The 23,937-nt window shown below is 40.8% G+C and overlaps 1 protein-coding gene across 1 annotated transcript in view; it reads left to right on the top strand.

The window, feature by feature from the left end:
- arfgef3 (ARFGEF family member 3) overlaps window positions 1-23,937 on the top strand; it is a 52,322-nt gene that overhangs the window by 5,995 nt on the left and 22,390 nt on the right. The window contains 20 exon segments of the mRNA XM_051076755.1: window positions 2,524-2,575; window positions 6,945-7,026; window positions 7,268-7,408; window positions 7,772-7,840; window positions 11,982-12,098; window positions 12,433-12,478; window positions 13,731-13,815; window positions 14,314-14,418; window positions 14,885-15,009; window positions 15,821-16,068; window positions 16,353-16,465; window positions 16,805-16,937; window positions 17,135-17,591; window positions 17,640-17,817; window positions 18,298-18,653; window positions 20,308-20,474; window positions 21,033-21,198; window positions 21,438-21,545; window positions 23,223-23,344; window positions 23,346-23,439. Of these exon segments, the coding sequence (XP_050932712.1) occupies window positions 2,524-2,575; window positions 6,945-7,026; window positions 7,268-7,408; window positions 7,772-7,840; window positions 11,982-12,098; window positions 12,433-12,478; window positions 13,731-13,815; window positions 14,314-14,418; window positions 14,885-15,009; window positions 15,821-16,068; window positions 16,353-16,465; window positions 16,805-16,937; window positions 17,135-17,591; window positions 17,640-17,817; window positions 18,298-18,653; window positions 20,308-20,474; window positions 21,033-21,198; window positions 21,438-21,545; window positions 23,223-23,344; window positions 23,346-23,439 (2,964 nt within the window).

Genomic DNA, 23,937 nt, shown 5'->3' with positions numbered 1-23,937 from the left:
AATCTTGTTAAGCACGTTTTGCATCAGAAAAGTAATCTCATGTTAAGTAAATATATATAACATTGTCTTAATAAAGTATTCCTGCTAACTAGATTTAATCAGTAAAAAGCTACAACAATGGTTTGCACAATATTTTAAGAGTAACCACGTGCACAACTTCTTAGTTTAATCTTGAATCTTATGAAATTACACCAATTAAAGTCATGTTTTTGGGGTAAGCCGCTGTAGCTTGGCTAGCATTCTTGAAACTAGCATAAAAGTCTGACCACTGAAAAACTGTAGTGGGCCTTAAAAACTAGACAAAAAAGCCCTACCTCACCTGGTTGGGTGCAACCATGAAGTTTGTGTCCTAACTACAGATACCTGGAGTTTTACTCCTTCCTCTACTGTTTCCTGTTTTAGATTAAGCTTTAAAAATACTAAGACTAATTTTTAATAAGCCCGTCTTACATAACTGAGTTTTCATTGCTTGTGAAACATAACTTGCTTAAATTTTGCCAATTTTGTTCAGTTTTACATCACTGGCCTGACATGTACAGCTGAAAATGAAATGCAGTAATTTTAATTTTAAATTCATTTGGGGTTTTTCAACAAATTTAAAAATTACATTTAATTGTTTAGCATAACTTCCAAATAGGAAAGTCAGTTTTCCTGTATACAAGATTGCACATGAATGCATCAATTTGGAGTAAGGGACAGTTTGTTTAAATGTTCTCTATCGTAAGTTGTCAAGACCTCTTAAGCATAAATTTAAGGGCAGTTTGCCAAGAATAAGCAAGTTTTAGGAACAACAGGGATCACACTGAGTTGTACACATTTTACTTCAGTCTTATTTCAACATGAATGGGATGTGAAGGTATATGATTCATCAGCAAGTGTACAATAACCTCAGTAACACCTCTGTCCGTTATAAATGTAGTACTAAGATATGCAATTCCATACAGGAATACTTCTAAAGTATAATGAGGAGCTTTATGTATTATGTTAAGTGTGATAATAGCAGTTTAAGAAGTACATACAGTACACAGCTCACCCCAAAGTTATTGTATAGTTTGTGCTTTTATGTGTTTAAGTTTTAAAACTGTTATAGGAGAATATAGCCACAGTCTTTTAAACAAGGTATGGGAGATAAACGAGAGGATGTGCGGCTGTCTGTCTTTTTTAAATACAGACCCAGTGTTATGGTAGCCTAATAGAGGAGAAGCATAACAGCAAAACAACAGTCATCAAGACTGATGTTTCTGCTGACGCACTAGTCCTCTCATACCCTACTAAAAGGGCCGTTCAAATTAAAATGATTCTTAGTACCATGACTAAGAGAATCGTGTGTATGTGGAAACCAAAAGGGAGCTTTTCAGCAACAAAAGGGAAATTCAGACTGCGGACAGAAACCCTTTGCAAGTCTCATTCCTGTCTGTCTGCACAGTTCAGTGCTTTCCTCTGAAGGTCTCCTCAGTGAGGCAGGAAAACCTCCAAAACAGCATTCAGAGCATGTGACACGAAATTGCTAAGAAACAGTCCCCAAGTGCAATATACATAAAACACAATTCAAGCATGTGGAAAAAGCAGTTTCCACTGACGTCAGTGGTGATATTAATGGGCACGATCGGTCAGCCTGACCTTTTGGTGGTAGGCGAAACAGCAGCGAGACAGCAAGGAGAGAACGGGTTCAGATTGTGCTGATGAGGGGAGAATCATAATCCTGCACACGCACACTCCAAGGGCACATTTAAGCCTAATTGGGCATGACCAAAGTGGACTGTGGACCCATGCATGAGCCCGCATACACGCAGAAAAAAAAATTCAAGTTTTACACATAAATTGAAGTCTCAACTCTGACGTACCAAAAACAGACAGTATCCCATGGGCTATGTTTCCTCTATCTCTGACTGACACAGATTGACAGTGCAGTTGAGCGCAGTGTACTGAATGGAGTTGAATTGTGTGGAGACACGCCTGTAACATCAATCAATGTGCAACTGTGCAACTGCATAGTTCCCAAGTTAACACCGCCTTAGTAACACACATACACACATGCACAGGAGACATGCATGGAATTATACAGTGCGAGGGCAAGGCTAGTGCATACTGAACCTTGAGATGTGAATGCAGCGTGACAGCCTGTGCAGAGAAATTGGAGATTTTTGTTGTGGCACAGGAGTAAGCTATATCAGAGTTTGGATTCACACAAAACACCTGCTAATAGAATAAATGTATTATTGGTTTTCTTTTCATAGAAGCCGTCACATCCATTAAGTCCACTTTAACACCTCTTTTTACCTATATACATTTGAAATGCAGCTCATCGTTCTGAGCTTTTGTTCTACGCTAACTAGCTTGCTAAATGCTGTTGTGTGGGGAAGCATAGATCTCACATTTCTCCTTTGGTGTTTCTGAGCTCAGCAAACAGAATATTTAACAGCTGGGGATGTTTTCTTTCATTTTAAACGTAATGCAGCGTACTGCACGTGTCAGGTGTCATAAATCACAATGTTTCGTTTTCTTTGTTCCATTAAATTGCAGAAACCCTCGAGTCTCAGAATGGATCAGCCAAGATTTCCCCTTCTCAACTTCGGTGAGTTAAATGACTTGGATTTATTTTCATTTCAACTCATTTCGCTTCAGCTCAGAACTTGGATGACATGAAGTCAAAACTTTGTTTCAGTTACTGCAGCTTAAACCAACACACCTAACAGAATCTACACAACAACTGATGGAATATCTTTATAGTTATCAAAAACAGTAATCGTTCACATGTAATATGAGTCTAACAGCAGTTGATTATTGGCTGCCAGACCAGTTGAAATGCTTGAACTAAGTGGTAGGGCTGTTAAATAGTCAGTTTGACCTCACAGCTGCTGTCCACACATATCCTTTGCATTTACTCCACCATGGAACAGATAAGTGAATATTGAAATTCAGACTACTCCTCTTTGAACCCTTTACACAATGTATGTGTAATTTGAATGAATTTGAATGATCAAAAAATTCCTGGGTTGATAATGCAAATGCTGAACTTAGCAGTGACCTCAGCCTGGGGCCCTTTACACCCTTTAACATCAGTGTTTCTTCATTTTCAAACACCTCACTCAGTTTAAACAGTTCGAACATACAGTATAATTCCCAGAGAATATATGAATTTAGACTAAAGGAACTGGAGACAGTAACATCTGTGTGTCCAAGCATAAGGTTTAGCAACCAATACAATAACTCTGTAACAAACACTAAGTTAATGAGACGAGAAGTGGTGATCCACCTCAGAATTAAAGGGGCAGTTTAAAGATGAGACTTTTTAAACACGCGCACCAGCCCATAAGGTTTGTTATTTTCATTATTAATGATCTAATGATTTCAGTTTTTAGTTTTTAAAAAATAGCAGTCGCTGAATATGAAGAGATTTTCACTCTTGGCTCCCCACACACAGTAGGTTATTGTAAATGAAACCCCAAATGCAACATGCACGGCTCATAAAATAGATACACTAAAAGAAAAGAAAGGAAATGAACTATTGATCATGTGCCTCAAAGTTATTATTTTTATTTTATTTTCATTGATTATTTATGAATTATTGTATCTAATGCCTCATAATAGTAAGATATATTCCCACTGTTAAATTGACACCTAAACAAACTAATACAACAGCACCACACACCTTAAAAAGTGTTTAAATGTATAAAATGTGAATGTAAAGTAAATGGAGAGCTGCTCCTGGTGGCTGTTGGACTGTGATGAAGGTGCCATAAATTCTGGACGCAGTTGCAGCTCAACAGACCATAAATTATTCATCCAATAACCTCTGTTGTTTTATTAGAGATTATTAGATTAAATATTGATGATAATGTCTTTGTAATGTTGTACGATGGTTCTCAGCCAGTGTACCCCTCTGTCTCTACAAAAAGGGTTTGAAAGCACTTACTTCAGAACAGGCTCTCAGCCACTCGAACATAGACGACACCCACTCTTACAAACTGACTGACAGAACAGAATGATAGTTGTCTTTGAAAAGATAGGTGGTATGGGACATATGTGATTGACAGAATAACACCAGTTGTGATCAAGTAAATGCATAATTACTTTAGAAATGATTGTTTTTTTTTATTAATTCTGTCATAGAAATAACAAAAAGCAGTGACTGTGGTGGTTTTATGAACATTTCTGGGCAGTTGATAAATGGGTTGCCTTTTTAAAGGTGTTTTTGTTTTGCTGTTGTCTTTAATATTCCTTATACCCTTTTTCCAAGTTTCTATATTATTTTTTCGAAGCTAGATGTGCAATCTCTTTGTTGTTTTCTCTGTGGCTTCCTATTTGTTGCTCTCTACGCACTCATAAATAGATTCTGAACTCACCGAAAGTGTTGGGAACTGCTGGGTCCTTGTAGCCTATTTGAAACAGTGTAGCTATGACAGCTCAGAGCAGCCTGCGAGCTCAGAGATGAAGCCCAGTAGCCTGCTATCAGCAACACAGCACGGTGACTCACCCAACTACAAATAATGGGAGGGAGATAGAGGGTGGACAAGAGTGCTCGAGAAAACAAGGCAATGAAAGCATGAAGAAAGTTCAGTACTGTGTCAGCTATGCTGTCATGTCTGTATGAGATGGTCAGAGGCAGACAGGTATTCCTTGTAATGTGTAGCTTTCTTGCTTTGTTGTATGGGTTGTATGCTGTATTTCTCAGTCTCTGTACTGTAATTCTACTATCGCTGCTTCTGACTACTGTACTTTCTGCATGTCAGTCTGCCCTGCAGGGATCCCTCTTCTTTTGAATCTCGAGGAATTTCTCTCATTTTATTCCTAATAAAGATTTTTTCCCTCAAGATAGGAGGTAAATAAATGCAGTACAGTTTGTAAAGGCCCCCTAGACATCTGTTAAAAAGAAGATTGCAGTACTACTAGTTTGCATAAAGGTTTTGTTCTACAACACCTTGAGGTGCCTACCACTATAAACGTCCAAACATCCCAGTGTCAGTGCATTTTGGACTTCTTGCAGGAGAGGAAAGAAGAGTTAGCAACAAGTTCTCCAAGTCTCTGGTTGGGGTGGGGTTTTGTTTTCACTGATTGCTTTCACTCACTTTACAAAAATGACTGGACTTTGCACCTCCATTCTGTTAACCTGTTTGTTGATGATACCACATGGACTAAATGGACTAAGTTCCAACAGTAGTAAAACAGCTTACAGAAATGAGGTTTTATCCCCAGTGGTCCACAGCCAACAACATGTAGTAGGGTAGGTTGGGAGATAAAACAATATAAAATAGTATGGTCATATAAAATGATATAAAGATATAAAGATTTTTCTTTCTGAGGCAACTGAAAACATTTGCCACATCACCAGAAGGCATGATGAAATCTTATTGTGCTGAGATTGGGAGCATTCCCACCTGTGAAATAACCTGTGTAGTATGGACACACTTCAGCACGAGACAGAGAACCAGGAAACGTTTGGACAAAATAGTACACACTGCCTTAAAATCATAAGCTAGGAGCTACAGAACGTTGCTGAAATTATTACCATTAGGCTGCAGAAAAAGGGCCAGTAGATTCTTCATGACTCCTCTCACCCTAATGACCAACTTTTCAACTTCTTCCCTTATTTCAAAAGGACAGCCAGGTCCTGCAATAGAACTGCAACAGAATATGCCAATTTTATTCCTGTCTATAACACACTAGAGGGGTATGTATACAGTTGTTTACATCATAGCTGCTTTGTGGAAATGAGAGCATCCTCATTGCAACACTCATTTTAATTATTATTATTATTATTATTATTACTTTAGAAAAAATCCCAGGTGGTTACAGCATGAGAGGTTTCTCTGTTTTGTTTTGAACTCACCAAACCAAATGATAAAATGGCCATAAAGTATTGAATCTTGAAAACTTGTGATTTTGGGCTGTATAAATGAGGTAGAGTAGAGAGAGCCGGTCTATTTATACGATAAATTAGTTTTGTCTATAAAATTGCCAGAGGGGAAATGTCTCCCCTGCTCATGCCAGTAAAGTATATTTGTACTTGAGACAATGATAAGAGTAAGTTCTCGCTTCTCACACCAGTGAAGCACAGTGACACAATCAACCTCACAGCCATCTCACATTCCTGTGTCAGACCGCGATTAGAGAGGCTCTGTGTGACTCGGTGGTCGATGAAATGTGAAGTCAGGGAAGAGAGGCTCATGTAAATCGTTTCCCCCTCAGTTGCGGTTTGATATTCTGAACTTGAAGTATAGACGGTATCCACTAAGAACAGGAGAGATGGAGGAAGATATGGAGTTCATGATGGAGGTCAAAGCTGAGACCTTCTCATATTCTGCTGATCGGTTTTCCCCTCAGGCTTCCAAAATCTCTCTTCTTATTAAATATTGAGGCGGCAGGACAACAGCAGCTCTCACAGATTTAAACAACATTGTATTTTAAAAGGTAAACATTTCCTACTGGCTTCAGTTTGCCCTGGAGAGGTGAACTGAGGTTGTGGTTTAGAAAATACTGTGCCACATATACAGCAGGAAAAAACAAGTTGGCATTTGGTCTCATCATAGATGTGATTCTGGTTCATCAGAAGCAATGGTTACCTGTGTGTTTTTAATGTAATTCTGATCTCACTTTATTTATAATGCTTGTAATGCACCTGTTTACTTTTAGTTTGTGGCTGGATTATATCCAGACAGATAAGAATTCCAGTGTTTTGGACCACAAGTCAAACAAATGACAAATTTGAAAGGCAAAGGACAATGGTTCTTTGTCTCTGCAATCTGATTTCAACTTTACGACTGAGATTATTTCTTCCTTCACTATAACTCTCTGTCTGTAATGTTCACTATAACCATTTCCACATAACTTTGTCATAATGGCAAATATGATTAAAAAAACACTACTTTTCTAGTATACTACTAGTTGCATTCATAGTAACACAGTTGTTGAAACCTGTTCTGTTTTTGTTTGTGTGCTTCCAGAGAGCACTGTCTGCTGCCTCTACAGATGGCTCTGGAGTCTAAAAACACCAAACTGGGACAGACGGCGCTTACTGGAATGCAGGTACAAGAAGACATAGTAAAAATGTGAAAAATATTCATGTTACATATGTTTCATTTTAATTGTTCTTTCTTTTATTCTTCTTTAAATGACAATTTCTGGTTCTGCATAGCATCAGAGGTTTGCAGCCACATCAGCTCAAATTTGAAGAAGTAAAAACTCATTCACATTTGACTGCATGAGGTTTTGACACAGCACCGGTCTGCTCCTTGAAACTTTCCTCCCTCTGTCTTCCTCCGATCAGAAGCTCCTGTGCGAGGACAGGTTTGTGGGCGGTGTCGGCGTGGAGGTGGAGGTGCTGGAGAAGCAGCTGCTCAGCCAGATGTTGGAGGCCATCAGAATCACCCCATCTCTGCATGAAGACCTGCAAGTGGAAGTCATGAAGGTAAGAACAGGGGATGTACCAATGCGCTGTTTTGCCCCCAAAGCCCGATCTTGGCTCTTAAATATCAGGACTGTCCAATGTCTTAATATGAAAGCTGAACTGATGCATATTTTTATATATTTATTTTTATTTTTCTGGATGATATTTCAGACATTAAAATGAGTTAAATGAATGTAAATTTGCTTTGCAGCTGAAAATCTGTGCATGGAGAAAATAATCTCTGCATTGCAGGTTTTTTTTGACAGGTCACAGTAAATTTGCATTCATCCTAATATGGGCTAACTTTGTCACAGTGCTTAAAGAATTGACACATCACAGACTTTTAGAAAGCAGAAAACTGTGTTTCTTGTTTGCTGTGTACAGGTCCTGCTGTGCATCACCTACTCACCCAACTTTGACATTAATGGAGACTCCATCCTACGGATTGCTGAGGTAGGACATTAGCTTCATCGTCAGATATTTGATATTTTACATTTAGAAACAATCAGGGCATTTCTTCTTGCTTCAGCAGTACGATGAAATGAAATGAAATGTTTTAGACTCCTTGTTCCGCTGCTGCTGGGAATGTTAGAGGCTGTTGTATTTGAAAATGCACCTGAGATATAGCCATGGGTTTAATCATCTAGGTTTCTGTTTAATTACATAGATGTGACTGTTTGTAACCACTTAAGTATTTACTTTATGCACCTGGTGTTAGACTAGAATGATTAGATGCACTGGATTAAACTAGAGTTAGTTTTAAGATGTATTTTCACTTTCACATACATTCTCAGTTCTTAACTTTTCCCTGATGACACAGCAAAAACTGATGCATAGATTTTTTTAATGGTCACTGTAATATATATATATATATAAGGACATTGAGCCATTAGCATTACATGAGCTTTCCTTTGTCCCTGCTCACCCAAAGGCCCTATCTTATACTGTAATCCCATCAATTATTCAGAAAGTTGAGATACACACATACAAACAAACATACACTCAGGCATGAAGATCAGCTGATTTGGGAATATACAAGAAAGAACTGGGGAGACTTTTCAGATGAAGAGAGATATTTGCCACAAAACAAGACTGTGATGTACTTAACCTGCCTGGTTGAAGAAAGATGTTTTGGTTGCATAAGCTCAGTCAGGGTTCACTGGTGCCTATGGAATATTAGGTAAATGTTGTAATAGATATGAAATTGAACTCCAGGAAAAGCTTTGAAGTCATGATTTTTTATGGTTGAAATATCAGTGAAATGCTGAATGGTTCAAGAAAAACTCACTAACTCTTACCACACTTTCCGTGTTGTGATCCAGTGCTCGCCCTCTCGCCGCCTTGATTGTCAAAGATTGTTAGTTTAGATAAATATCCTTAATGTGACCACCATCACTGTAAAAGCCTAATAACCAACTGTAGCCTTGCAATATAACGTTATTTCCATTATATCCACAGTGGCAATGAAACACGGATAAATCCAATCTATAAAACTACATGTATAATAGTAATAAATGTGTGGAATAGTTTGGATCGCTGTTTCTGTTCACCTAGACTGAACAGCCAGTTATAGTTCTTCGGTGACTTTCCTCTCTTGCTCTCTGGATTTCAGTGGATTTACTGAGGCTCGGCATGGCTGCAAAGGAGTACTCCAATTTTTGAGGATCAAAAACTCACCTTGTAGACTTAAAAGGTGGCTCTGAAATGCTTGTAGCTCAATTCTTTCTGAAGGACGGAGCAGAAAGGGAGATTTTCCTGCTGTTTTATGGATGATTTGATGCTTTTTTTCCCACCTTTTTAAACTGGACCATGTTAGATCCAAGCTGACAATGACTGCTATTGCAAAGGGGCAAGTTACAAACCTTTCACGGCCACATTTCAGGACTACATGGGGTGAATACTATATTTGATACTCAATATTTGACATTCATAATTGGCCTGAGTGGGACACATTTCAAAAGAATGCAGCAAATGAAGTCACACACAGGCCTCTGGAGCAGAAATATGATCAACTGAAAATTATATCTTATTCATTAAAGTGCAGACTTGTTACCTGGCCAACAACCATTCGCTCCCGCTATCCCCAAACATAAACCTAAATGCCACATTATTTTCCAAATTGCACACTGTTATTATGTAACATCACTTCCCTCAGCGGCAGCAGGAGCAGCAGCAGCTCCTGTACCCAGGTGATGTTTGATGTCCATTAACAGCTCATAAAAAACCTGGTCGGCATGTTGTGTTAATGGGCTCTGCGCTGCCAGGGTCGGCCATCTGGTGTGTGTATGTGTTTCTGTTTGTGTTGGGTCATAACTCAGGGTGGCTGGAGAGGTTGTCAGCACCACTCCATTATCAGTAACATCCCATACAAACAGTGCGATTCAGTACAGGCTCTTAATGCAGGGGTTGGCAATGCTGAGGGATTTATTCAGTTTCAGCCACCGGGAGCTTTACCTTTAATGTCATCGTATCAGTTACATGAAACCATTTTCTGCTTTCCAACTGTAAACACTAGAGAGGCATGAGTCCAAACCTTTGTTCAGTAGTTTTATTTAATTGCCTCTGTAACCTATGCCCTGAGATTTAGAAATCTTTGTTATTCCCTCAGTTGTTACATACAAAATTGGTCCAGAAATTTGAACCGCTGTCTTGGTCCGTGCCCTGTCTGCCCGCTTAATCCAATGGATAACCGTTTGTGAAGTTGCAAAGCTGAGACTTGAATATTAATTGTGAACTTTGATGTGAAACTAAAACTGCAGTCTGCAACTTTTAGATGCCAGAAAACTGGTCATAAGTCAGTTCTCCATAAGTGGGTGCAGGCCAGCTTGTGCCACTGAGAACAAAGAAAAGTAGTGGCAGCAGCAGCGGTTTATAACTGCAGATGTATACATGTTGATGTTGCCACCTACAGGTGAAGAAAATTATACCTGCAGTGATTTTTTTTTATGACTGGCGCCATCTGCAGGCCATGAATGCTACAGCTCCATGTTTTTCTATTCCCAGCTGCTGCTTTTTTGGTCAAAGTTGTTTTACATTGTTTTACATTCAACACATATACTACCTGCTAATGAAAATTCAGTGTCATTGTGTCAGACTGACCTCCAGAGGATAATAGATGCACAAACTGAAATACAGTTCATCATGTGGCTGTAAAACACCAACTGTTTTGTACATGAATGTATCATTTACTGTTAGCCTCTCGACCATCAGACAAGTGAGCCCTCGTGTCCAGAACTCAGTTACATAATCTTACATTTTGCAGGTTTAAAATATTAAACCTCAATAACCTTCATACTGACACTAAACTGCAACACAGATTGCCTGCAGGTGGCGCAAGTGTAAATTACAGAAGCTAGAAGAGGCTCTAGAAGGCTGCTTTGTAGTTTCTTATTCATCTCACACACATGGAAGCTGATTGCAGCTGCATGGCCTAATGATGCAGGATGTATTGATCTGTCATTGATTAGGAACAGGTGGTGTAAAACCTGAATATAATTATCAGACATGGTCCTTGTTTGGATCTTTACATGAGGCTGTAGCTGTTAGTTCTCAGCCCTCAATGATCAAAGGATAGAACAGATGTCTGGTAATTAGTGAAATAAATCCAGACTTGCACATTTCATTGTTGACATGGTCTTTAGACCTTCCCTTAAAATTTATGAGGACTTGTGATATTGAACAAAAGCTGCTGGACTGAGCAGTGCTGCACAAATGTAATCAAGTTCCAGGAAGTGGTTATTTAGCCAAACCATTACAATGGTTTGATAAAATTAAGAGTGATTGCAAATCACCAGTGTTAAATACTCCAAACCAGAATCACTGTTATGATTTGGGGTCAAATAAGATCTACAACATCTGTTTTGTCTCTTTTCAGGAAGAGCTTCCTCCCAAGATGTGTATCAATCCAAAATATCATATTTGGAGCTTGTTTGATGTAGAAGTGGACTGGGAGTAGCTGGGCAAAAAAAGTCCCTGAAGAAAGCTCAGTTTACTGTCAGACTGTGTTTAGATTACCTGCCACTGCTCACATTTAGTTACATAAAAGCTTCTTACACTCTTGTCTCCTGAATTTATGCTCTGGAACCAATTATGTATTGTAATTACCAATATCCATTTAAACATCCTTGAATGTTTATAATACAGATAGATAATACAAGAAAAGGTCAAATTATTTTAAAGTAATCAGAAAAGCTGCTGCAACTTCTGTCATGTTGGCACTAAATAACCACAACAGTAGTCCCAGTTGGCACTATACAAAGCTGTGTGTGTGTGTGTGTGTGTGTATGTTTCTAGCTGCTGACTAACTGCTCTCGTACCTTCAAAAGATCCCCAGCGTTTATTCTGTTACCTTCTAATCTGGCTGGAAGATGACAATACATCCTCCTAACCCTTCCCTCTCCTTAGTCTGGTCACCATGGTAATCTGTGACGCCAGAAATCTCCCTGATAGTTCAGGGTCTGTCTGGGATGCTGTCTTGGGACTGTGCGTCATGACTCTCTGTTTTTGTGACTCAGACATAAACTCATGATCAAAAAGCACACACTAACAGATATAATTTGTGTGTGTGTGTGTGTGTGTGTGTGTGTGTGTTTAGGTGTGTATCGAGACCTACGTGTCCAGCTGTCACCAGCGCAGCATCAACACAGCAGTCAGAGCCACGCTGAGCCAGATACTGGGAGACCTGACGCTACAGCTGCGACACAGACAAGAGGTCACAACTCTGATACTTGGTGTCAATGTGTCACCAATCACATCCCTCAAGAAGACATATTGTAACATATTTGCATGCATTTATGAGGCATAATATACACACAAAGTTACACACAAAGAAGGAACATTTACAAACACACATAATGTTTATAGCAAACAAAATATACACACACTAATCAGCAAATATAACGACTCCAAATCTAATGCTCCGCAAAACTGGCAACCAATAGCAGCTTTTTACCACAGCTCTACCTCCCTAATTTTCTGTTTTGATTCAAAACCTACAAAAGACACACTCATAGTAAACATGTCCCCTGCTGTGTGTTCCTCCTCAGGGTGCAGATGGAGATGAGGTGACTACACTGCCACTGCAGAGAAGAGGTACATCATTACTGCCAGCTCTTCCTCATCAGCTCTAGGGCTGTAATTTTTAGTTAGTTGTGCAGAATATTAGAAACCCCTCTGATTACAATATAGTCCAGTTCAACACAATCATTAACTGTGCCCTTAATCCTAAAATATATACCTGAATTAACACCTTTATGGCAATGTCAAGTAAAACTGGACATCATATTCATCATCAAAGGTGATTAGTTGTACTTGATTGCATTAGATTATATAAGCGTACCTAATAAAGTGGCCGCTGAGTGTAATAGTTTCCTATCTGGACGAGAGATGGAGACTTGTAAGGTATTATTTTCCAACCAGAGTCTCTTTATCCAGGTTAACTCGAGAAATCCTCACAGGGTGTGTTAAAAGAGTTCCTCAGCATTTTGAGAAATACTCTTATTTGAATTCTTTCTGAGAAAGATCTGGTGAAGTTTAAATCCAAAGCAGGCTCCCTGGAAGTCCCTGGTGGACAGCCTTAAGCACACTCTGATTTAACAGACATGCTCCCAGGAAGTTAGCGTGGGAAAGTCTGAACGTTTTCATTTAGCTTAGACTGATGGAAACTGAGGGAAATCTGACAATGTGGAGATGAGCCTGCCAAGCTGCTGGGATATTCTAAAATGGCCACCTATAGAGGATAAAGCCTCTGGACTTAGTTAACAACATGGCCTCGCCTTTGGCGCCACCCTCAGGATAAACTGTATATTTTTAGCCTCATCAGTGGTAAGAATCTCAGAGTAGCAAAGTTGTCTCTGCAGTTCTCTTCTATCCAGTGTGTGTTGTTTTCTCATGTGAAGTGAGCATCAAAGCTTCACAGAGTCGCTAATGGCTGCAGACTCTCAGTCATGTTTAGTGTGCAGCACAAACTGTTTTATAGATGTTATAAAGCTGCTGTAATCACCAGTCTGCAGGTAGTAAGAAACACCTTCACAGAGAGACTGGCAGAGCTTCTTTATGATACTATGAAGTCACACACACACACACACACACACTGCAGGCAGAGAGCCAAACAGGTTCATAGAGGATGTATTGATTTATTTTATTTATCACAGAGAAATGTGGAGGTGAGAAAGAGGAAGTGAGAGACAGGATAACTTTATGAGTTTTTTATCACTTTGTGTACATATTTAATAAATAATAATATACACTATACTATAATACTATACTATACTATAATAATAAAGAAGGTGTTGTGAATTAACCTTGTTATGGGGGTCTGTGTGTGTGTGTGTGTGTGTGTCAGATATTTCTCCAACCAGCCAGGCGCTGTGTGAAGATGTGGTGACAGTTCTGACAGTTTTCTGTGAGAAGCTGGAGTCAGTGGACAGGTAAATATTTTTTCTTAATATTTATGTGATAATTTAGTGTGAGTCTTGTCAGTGAATCAGCACAGATCTCTTAGGAATCTCAGTCATCACACAGAAAATGATTATTATTGGCTATGTATAAAGTTCAGTTTAAGGGTGAAAAACCAATTTAGCTGCTGCTCAGCTGAATTTTGACACAAAAATCAACTTGTTGCAGTTGTGTTATAAATCCCTGCAAGTTTCAGATTAGCTGAAGCTGTTTTAAATGGCAGCTACACAACAGCCCTGTAATTACTATGCCATAAACCTGCCAATAACAGGTGTGAAAACCAAGGGAAAATAGCCAGGATTTAAAGGTTTGACTCACATCTTTCACCTCCTTATTAGATCAGGCAATGATTAAATATCAGTGGTAAAGACTTTTGACTGGACTGGACTTATTTTAGTAACAGTGAATATTACCAGAGGCTGACACCTGTATTACTAGAAGCATTTTCTTGTTTTATTTTCCCCTTCCAGTGATAACCAGCTCCTGCAGCTGCTCTACCTGGAGTGCATCCTCTCCATGCTCAGCAGCTGTCCTCCCACAATGCACTTGTCCAGAGGTTTTACTGATCTTGTATGGTAAGAGTTCATTTATTTGTTTTTTAGATTGAGGATTGAAAAAGTCACATGTGAGATTCTCATATGAGGCTTGTGGAGCCCCAAGCATCCTCCCTTGAGGGATTGCCAGGAGTAAAATGATTGGTAAAAAAAGAAGAATGTTTTGATAGTAATATATTCTATTCACCTTGTTTATATATATATATATATATTATATATATATATATATATATGACAAGATAAAGTAAGATATGACAAAGTATATGAAATGGGGTCAATCACTAATGTAATTGTTTATGGGATGCTTTACCTGACATATTTCGGAAGCTCAATGTCCCGATATTAATGAATGTGAGATATCTTGGATAGAAGTACGTTTTATCTTATGCCTCTTTTTTTTGGTCAACATTCTTGAACTCATCTTTTCCCTTTATTGTAATTTGTTCTATTTTGATATGTTCATAATAACCAACAATACTCCTCTCAGGAAGCAGCTGTGTCCATCCCTCGTGGCGATCATGGGAAATCCTGTCAACGACAAAACCATCGCTTCCCACCATGGCTACATGGGGGCACCAGACAGAGACCGGCTCTCAGATAGAATCAGCCTAGGTAACTGGATTCTCCAGGCAAACCAGACATTTATTCATAAAGAAACAAAGAAACACAAACCAACAAACCAAAAAAAAAAAAAACATACAAGGGCAAGTTGAGGAGTCTGTACCCTGAACATCAAGAAAGAAACAGGTTTTGACAGTTTAAAAGATTGAGCTGTGTTCAGTTGTAAAATGGAAACAGCTACAGAGATCAGTACTGACACTAACTGAGTGGTTTGGTTTCAGTCAGCTCCTGTAAAGACTTGAGCTGCAAGTTGTTTAATACTGTTCTCAGCATAGAATCCCTCCCTCCCTGCCAAAAGTACAAAACTGTTCCACACATTTCTTACTCATTCTAGTTCTGGTTCTGTTGCGGTGCTGATTGATCACTCCACTGGAGCTCTAAATTCTAACATTAAGTTAAACTTAGCGTAGATAAGCAGTTTCAGTTTCAAAGCCTCATGTCAGCATTGTTCTAAGAACTCTGGAACGAGTCCATGTACCTAATTAAAAGTAATTAATTAGGTGGCTTCACAGTGTTGTCTTTTGGCATTTTTTCTTTTTCCTCTAATATCCAGAGCTTTGCAGCAAATACCCCATTTTGTTGCTTCCTGCCAACAGTCAGCTTGATGGTGTCTCTCTCAAAATAGTGAAAATTTCATTCAGAGGGAAACTTTTATTAAAAATGTTACAGATTATGATGGTTGATTTTAAAATTTGGCTGACCTGTATTGACTTCTTTCTGGCAGTGGCTGTGAGGAAAATGTCAAAAATCAATACAATTTTAAGAGTTCAGTTTTATGTCCCTCTTTGTTTTTCTCTGCCAGGGATCAACCAGGAGGTGGACTCCTGCGGAGGAGGGGTGTCCGATCAGGGTAGGGGCTCTGGCTGCTCCTCTAGCGCCCCTGCCAGAATCGCGCCGGTAGTGCGGACGGTGTGTTACATCGCAGCGGAGCTGGTGCGTTTGGTGAGCTGCGTGGAGTCGATGAAACCGGTGCTGCAGTCGCTCTACCACAGGATCCTGCTGTACCCGCCCCCACAGCACCGCACCGAGGCCATCCGCATCATGAAGGAGGTGGGAAGAAGAGACACTGTTGCTGAACTTTTTCCGAAACATATAAGCTGTTTAGATTTTTTACATTTTTTTCAGATGGGGGCTCTACCTTTGTTGGACACTTATTAGTGCAGGACAGGAAACGTGCTGACGATAATCGCAGTTAATTATTAGTCTATGATGTGACTCTACAAAGACAATCATGTAGGGTTACTTATGAAGTTTGACATAATGTGACTAGAAATTAATTTGTGGAAATGGAATAAATCTTTGTGTGTCTCTATGTGTGCGTGTGTGTGTGTTAGATTCTGGGCAGTCCCCAGCGGCTGTACGACCTGGCCGGTCCATGCGTTGCTGAACCTGAAACCAGGAAGCGCTCCTTCTCAAAGAGGAAGTCCCACCTGGACCTGCTGAAACTGTTAGTAACTTCTTTCTCTTTGTTCTTTCAGCTGACAGAGAGTTAGACACTATTAGCAGAATTTATGCAGTTGAGTTATCTGAAATGTAAAGCTACAGTGTTACATGAAAATGCTCAAATAATACAAGCAATTATGTTACACTATGTCCTGAGTTTTTCCTCAGTAAGAAGCAATATAATGTGTTCCCTCATCATTAATTTGACACTTGTACTCTGACATTAAAGATCATGATCTCAGTGGATATAAAGTTTGTGTCCTGTCTAATTTTTAATGAATGCTCGCAGTGCAGTTAAGATATTAAGTCCTGTATGTTTGTGTGTTTCTTCTTCCTCTGGCAGAGTGATGGATGGGATGACAGAGGCATGTATGAAGGGAGGCATCGAGGCGTGTTACTCTTCGGTCTCCTGTGCCTGCGCTCTGCTAGGAGCTCTGGATGAGCTGTCTCAGGGCCGCGGCATCCAACCTGAGCAGGTAGGCTGCTGAGACGTAAGGATACAAATATTAAGGGGGCTACTCTAGTGATCTCATAATACGCTTAAAATAAAGAAATGAAGGTGTACAGTAGACAGATGAAACTCCTGTCTAAGCTCCTTTATTTACAGGACTAATAAGCTTAGGAAAGAGTAGTTTTCATTATAAAACAGTAACATAGCAGCTGTGTTTCTCAGGCTCGGCTTCTTCTCAAACGACTGGATGATCTGAAGGATGGTACAGAGTCAACACGTGAGTCCATGGAGATCAATGAGGCCGACTTCAGGTGGCAGAGACACATCCTGTCCTCTGAGCAGGCTCCGTGGGACCCCAGCTCTTCTTCCTCCAACGTGGCTACCACCGGGGCCACCGAGCCCAGCCCCGACATAAGCATCAGCATCACCACTGAGACAGGCCAAACCACCCTGGACCTGGAGGCGGGGGGGCTCGGCCTGGGCCTGGGCCAGGGCCACACCACTCCCGAGGAGTGTGGGGAGGACGCCCGCCTCCCCTCACCCTCATCCTGTGGCGGCCAGGAGGGGACCAAACGTGAACTGAGCCTGGAGACGGACCGGGGGAGCCGTCGGGAAGAGGGAAGAGGTACGGGGGAGGTCGAGGGAAGAGGAGAGAAAGAAAGAGTAGGAGGCGGAGGAGGTGGTGGTGGTGGAGGAGGAGGAGGAGGAGGAGGAGAGAGAGGAGGAGGTGGTGGTGGGGGAGGAGGAGGAGGAGGAGGAGAGAGAGGAGGAGGTGTGGTTCCTCCAGATGTAGTCCAGCGGAGTCATGCCCTTGTCTACCCCGACATCACCAACTTCCTGTCTGTGGAGTCCAGGACCAGGTCACACCATGCGGGAGGGTCACGATACAGCGAGAGCAACTTCAGGTACGAGTGTGTGACTTCCAATGGAAATATAATAAAGCTTGTTCTAATTGAATTCACCCTATACCAGTGGATTACAGTTAATTGAAATCAATGTTAGCCATATCTCGATATTGTGATAATAATCCTAACCTTATCACCCAGCCTTACTGCTAGCCATTTTCCTAAACACACCATAGATTATTAGGTTAATTTCTTTTCCCATTGGTTTCCTTATATTTCAGTAAGAAATGCGGTGGATTTTACAGTGTTATAGTTTGTGAGGTCATCAGTCAGTTTTGGACAGGAATTATTCTTGAATGTAAATGAAAAAATGGCTTACTGCTGTAGGACCACACACTGATATCTTTACTATGACAAATAAATCAAGGCAGCTGCATTTCTGAAATAAGGTCAAATCTGTAACTAACTCAAACAAATGGCTGCCTGAAAAGTAAAACATGAATCACAGAAATTACAGAATGACTCTGCCTGTTGGTCCAGCAGTATGGAGGAGCAGGACCTGTCGCGGACAGAGTTTGACTCGTGTGATCAGTACTCCATGGCTGCTGAGAAAGACTCGGGGCGCTCTGACGTCTCTGACATTGGCTCCGACAACGTCTCGCTTGCCGACGAGGAGCAGCAGACGCCCCGTGACTGCCCGGGTCACCGCTCCCTCCGCACCGCCGCCCTGTCCCTCAAACTGCTCCGCAACCAGGAGGCCGACCAGCAGAGCGCCAGGCTTTTCGTCCAGTCCCTGGCGGCACTGTTGCCCCGGCTGCTGGGATTGGCCACCGCCACAGAGGTGGACCTATCGCTGCAGAACTTCTCCTCCACCTTCTGCTCTGGACTGCAGGCTGGTGAGAAAGGGGGAGCTGCAGATTTATGTGCTGATGTGATTTAGTATCTTGTCACGTTTGAAGCCTTTGGAAGAGCATAGAATCAGTGATTGTGTGTGTGTGTGTGTGTGTGTGTGTGTATGTGTATGTGTGTTTTAGCTGAACAAACACAGGATATTTGCTCAGGGTGGAGTGATCTGTGCAGCAGCCTCTTCTTTTATTAATCATCTCTGGGTACAGAAAAGTCTCTGCTGTTGGTCAAGTCCCAAAATGAAACATTCGCTGTTTTAACAAGAATCACTTTTTTTTGCCAACTAAAGTAAATACCTCACACTGTGGGGACGTTGTGTTATATTATTAAGTAAGATAGAGAAGGCACAGATGAACAGCTGTGTTAGAAAATACATGGTTCTTTGATAAAAAGACACATTTACAAGCCTCTGGACATACAAACTGGAGGAAGAAGTCAACTACAACTCCCAAGGTGCATTCCAGAAACATCCAATTAAAGAGCATGAAATTAAGTTGCAAGTACAGCTAATAGTCACCTGGAGCTAAAGACTACGTTATGTAGAAACTTGATAAAACATTCAGCGATTTAAATTAGTTCACTTTCAGACTCTGTATCAGTTTTGGATGAGTTAAGTAACCACGGTAACATAATTTGCTCACAACAAAAGCATCTAAGCTTCCTAAATTCACTACAGCTTTACATTTAAAACTGATGACCACATTGCAAACTAATTGTATTACTACATTCTCCATGAGCATCTTATGTTACATTCAAATGTGAATTTACAGTCATTGGCTGGCAAACAGAAGCCTTTTCCTTACTGGCTCTTTTTCTTTTGCCACCACTTCAATAATAAATAATCATTTAAAGGGCATATTTTGCACCATTGACCTATAATATTCATTTATGCCACTGCATGGTGGTAGTGTTCACAAGGACTTTTAAGAAACTGCAAATTTAAATATAGTTTGAACGTCTCCTCCCTTCTCTATATTCAGTTCATCACCTCAGAGCAGGAACCATTTAATAAAACATTCTGCCTTCGAGGCATGACCCATAATCCATCTGTAAAAACAGAAAGCCTGCTGGGAGTTTTTACATCAGCAGAGCAAAATTATGAATCAAATTAAACTCTACGGTTAACTTGAGTTAATGAATTTGGTCAAAGCTGTGAATCCCCGGAGTGAGTCTCTGATTAAAACACTTGACTCATCATCAGCTAACAGATTGTATCTCACCGTCTCCTTTCGTCTTATACACTTATTTCCTATGACCTCTCTCTACCTCTCTCTTCTTGTTTCACCGTCTTTTTCCTTTTCAACTTCCCCCTCTCTTTCCCTCCATTTTTGTTGTCTGTCTTCTTTCCCCTTCTCTGCATTTCCCCTCTCCCCCTCTATGCTTTCCACCCCCCCCCTTTTTTTTACTTTTACTCTCTTCCTTCCCACTTTCCTCACCTCTTCTTCTCTTAGCCCATCTTTTTCTTTCACCCCGACATACTCTCTCCATCCCTCACTCACCCATTTTTCCCACCAACTTCATCTTTTCCAAAAAGTGCCATAAAACCATAAGACAGTTTGGTTAAGGTTTTAGCCCTAAGTATGTATAGTTATGCATTTGTTCAATGAATTCCCCTGATAACTCCTCCTCCCCCTCTCTCTCCAGGTGGGATCCACTCTCCAGGTTTTGAGGCAGGTGACACTCTGAGCTGTCAGTCTCTGATGAATGCAGACGGTCTTTACCTGGTGTCGTACTACGCTCTGCTGCTCAATCTCAAACTCTGCTGCTGCGACTACTACAGACGGCGAACACTCTCTCCCGTCCTCACCCTGGTGAGCGTCATTTCCTCCATTTGATCACTGGAGATGTTATTGGTTCAAAGACCATTTAGCTGCACTGCTAATTCAATATATAGCAGTAGTTGTGGCATGTTCCAAAAGTTTGGAACTAACCCAGTGCTTAGTTACCCCTTAGTAACCATTTGCCAACTGTTAATCACAGGGGTGGAAAAACTATTCTTTGGGGGGGGGGGGGCAGTGACACAGGAAACAATAGGATAGTGATCCAAAGCAGATCTTCAAGCAATCTGTTGATATCCTGGATCCTTTGTGTGCAGAACAGACTAAAAATATCTCTCAAAGTGATCTGCAGGAGGAGTGGCTGAAAAATCTGTTCCTGAATCAAAATATTTATAAATATAGAGTAGCTCTGTACTAATAAATTCTAGGTAGAGACAATGACAAAGAAGGATGGACTAAAAGTAAAACAGAGTAGAGTAGAATCAAGTAAATGATACCAGAACCCAAGAAGGAAAGAGTACATGAGAAGTTCTGATGAGAGAAAAGGTATAAAGGTGCGATATGTGGTGTGTGTGTTTTCCTGTTGTGCAGAAGGACTTTGTGCGTCTGATCCAGAGCAGCGGGGTCCTCGTGGTTCTGTCCCAGGCCTGGATCGAGGAACTCTACCATCAGGTGCTTGAGCGCAACCTGCTGGCCGAGGCTGGGTACTGGGGCTCCCCAGAGGACCACACACTGCCGCTCATCACCATGCTCATAGGTACACACACACACACACACACACACACACACACACACACACACACACACTTAAACCTAATATAATCCAAAGGTAAGCCTGTTCTCATTGGACTAGAGTCACATTCACTTTTCTGACTCTGATCTGTTTTGAGCTGTTGTCATTGCTATGTCCTTAATTTCCTTCTTGTCCTTTTACCTGTTTTCATTTTCTCACTCTTTCCCTCTGTTCCCGCCTCTCCTCCCCTCCCCCTCTCTCAGATATCGACGGTCTGGGCAGCAGCGCAATTGGCGGTCAGCTGATCAGGCGGGCGTCCAGCCAATCACCACTTACCTGTGACAAGACTGGGAGCGACACTGTGATGGCAGGTCAGTGTAGCTCATTATCATAAAACTGCTCCAAAACCTCAGAAACATGATGGATGGATCGGTTCACCCATTTACTCTGTGAATTATTCAGTCAGATCCATATCACTGCAATAAAATCCATGATTATTTTGCAGCAATTGCAGTTTGGAATAATGTTCAGAGCAGAGGAGATTTGCCTCAGAGCCTCTAAATAAGCCCATCTCAACCCACGTAAGGTTCACTCACCCTGTCAGTGCTGCTGAACTGCTGCTGTCCTCCACCTGCAGTTCACTCAAAGGTGAAGCATCCCAGAGCAGTCCTGCATGGTCAGGTGTTCCAAACTTTTTTTTTTTTTTTTTTTTTTTTGGTGCTGCCTTGAAAAAGGACACAGGTGAGCACAGTCATAACAGATGAATAGACAAATATTATGGTATTTTATATCCTACTGCACTGTAGGTCTGTAACAGGGAACATGGTGTAACTGCTCGCTATATCACAGAACATCTACTCTCAGGTCTTTTCACTGAACCTCAGACTGACTCCATGATGCTGAGATCAGGACTATGTTGCAGGACTCCTTGTTCTTCTTGTTTTCGAAGATAGTTCTTAATAATTCTGGCTGTTTTTCTGGGCTCACTGTCCTGCTGCAGAATTTGGGACTAATCAGACACCTCCTGATGGTACTGCGAGATGGATAAAAAATCATGACATCAAAAGTACCTCAAACTTCTCCCTAGTATTTTACAATGAAATATATCCAGAACTTTGGAGGATCAAGCAATAAATTGAAATAACTACATGTTATTTGTACCTTATAGTTTGAGATAAATCCATTTATCATGATCGCACAAAATAATCAAAACCAAAGAGTTCTGTATTTAAACAGGGATTCAGAACTTCCAGCATGCACGATAAAATCTGATGGATATAAAACTTTGTCTAAACTGATTCAGACTTTAGGTTCTGTCTGATTTGCTGATTCATAGGTTGATTTGAAGCCGGTTTGATAAAATGAATAATAACCTCACAGATATTCTGTTAGTTAGCAGAATGTCTCAAAAATTTGAAAGATTTCAAAGAAATTTGGTGGAAAGTGAGATGGTGATTCATTTAGCGAGATTTAGCTTGAACATTTTTCTGACGATCTACTGCACTTGACATTGTGAATCAAAATGATCAAGTTGTGTCTGATTGTGTCCATTCAAACAAATCATCACTTGTCACACAAATGTTAATTGACTTGGTTTAGCTGCACCAAGAAAAGAACTGCAAGGAAAAGAAATGAGGTGAAAGAAAAACAAACGGGTGAGGAAAAAGGTCAGAAAAAGAACTGAAGAGGGAGAGATGGATAAAATGAGTCAGAGACCACCTGCGCTCCTCCTGCATCTCCCTGGAGGAAAAAGGATTGGTCAGGATTGCCATGGTAACCTCTGCTGAGTCACCCCTGATTACAGTTATGCTTTTTGTGTGTGTGTGTGCATGTGTGCACGCGCACAACATTAATGTTAAGAGTGGAAAAATAAGTATCTGAACTGTTAGAATGTGTGCTGATATTATATTTGTTTTCTGGAATTAAAGTAGCTTCAGTGAAGTGTTTTTAAGACTCCTTCCAGCAGATGGCAATCAAAGTGACTGGCTAGTTCACTTTGGCCTAAAAATGAGCCTGTGTGTGTTTTTTATTTTATTTTTGTTTTTCAGGAGCTGTGTTCTCACGCTTCATCCTCACCGGCGTCTGGAAGAACCTGATCGATGTGCTGTCCACGCCTCTGACAGGCCGCATGGCGGGCAGCTCCAAGGGCCTGGCCTTCATCCTGGGAGCAGGAGGGGGTCAAAGAGCAGAGCCAGAGGGAGAGAGACACCATCTGTCTGAGTTTAGATGGCCTACGCAAAGCTGCAGCGCTCAGCTGTGCCCTGGGTGGGTGAGATGTGTGTTGGTATTAATAAGAAAAGTGAGAAACATCACTCACCCCAGCAGGGAATTCCCCCGCCTCGTTCCCTCCAATGTAGGCGAGGTCAGACATAAGCTTCAGATACTAGAAATCAGCCCTGGAGCTGGAACAGATTCAAGTCTAGACTGTGTTAGAGGCATGTGCACCACTTACTTTTACTAGAGTCAACCTGACTCCTTAAGCCCTTTTTTTATTTGAAGGGGACAGCTTCTTTTGTAGCATGTACAATTGAAATGACAGAAATATGATTATGATTTTTTTTTATTTAACCTGAATACATTTTTAATTCGTGCTACTTCTAAATGAATCCTTTTGTTAAGCATACCATACATCTGTGGTTTACATACACACACATAGGCTTATTAAACCTCTTAGAACTGTGTGTGCATAGGTTGTATAACATTCCTCCTCACTGTCCAGTTACAGCTTACAAACTTTTCTCAAACCCATCCGTAACCACTACT

Source organism: Lates calcarifer, linkage group LG16_LG22 (genome assembly GCF_001640805.2).
Source record: "Lates calcarifer isolate ASB-BC8 linkage group LG16_LG22, TLL_Latcal_v3, whole genome shotgun sequence".
NCBI classification, from domain to species: Eukaryota; Metazoa; Chordata; class Actinopteri; family Centropomidae; genus Lates; species Lates calcarifer.
Note: the sequence above shows the minus strand (reverse complement) of the source record. Positions and strands in the feature narration are given on the sequence as shown.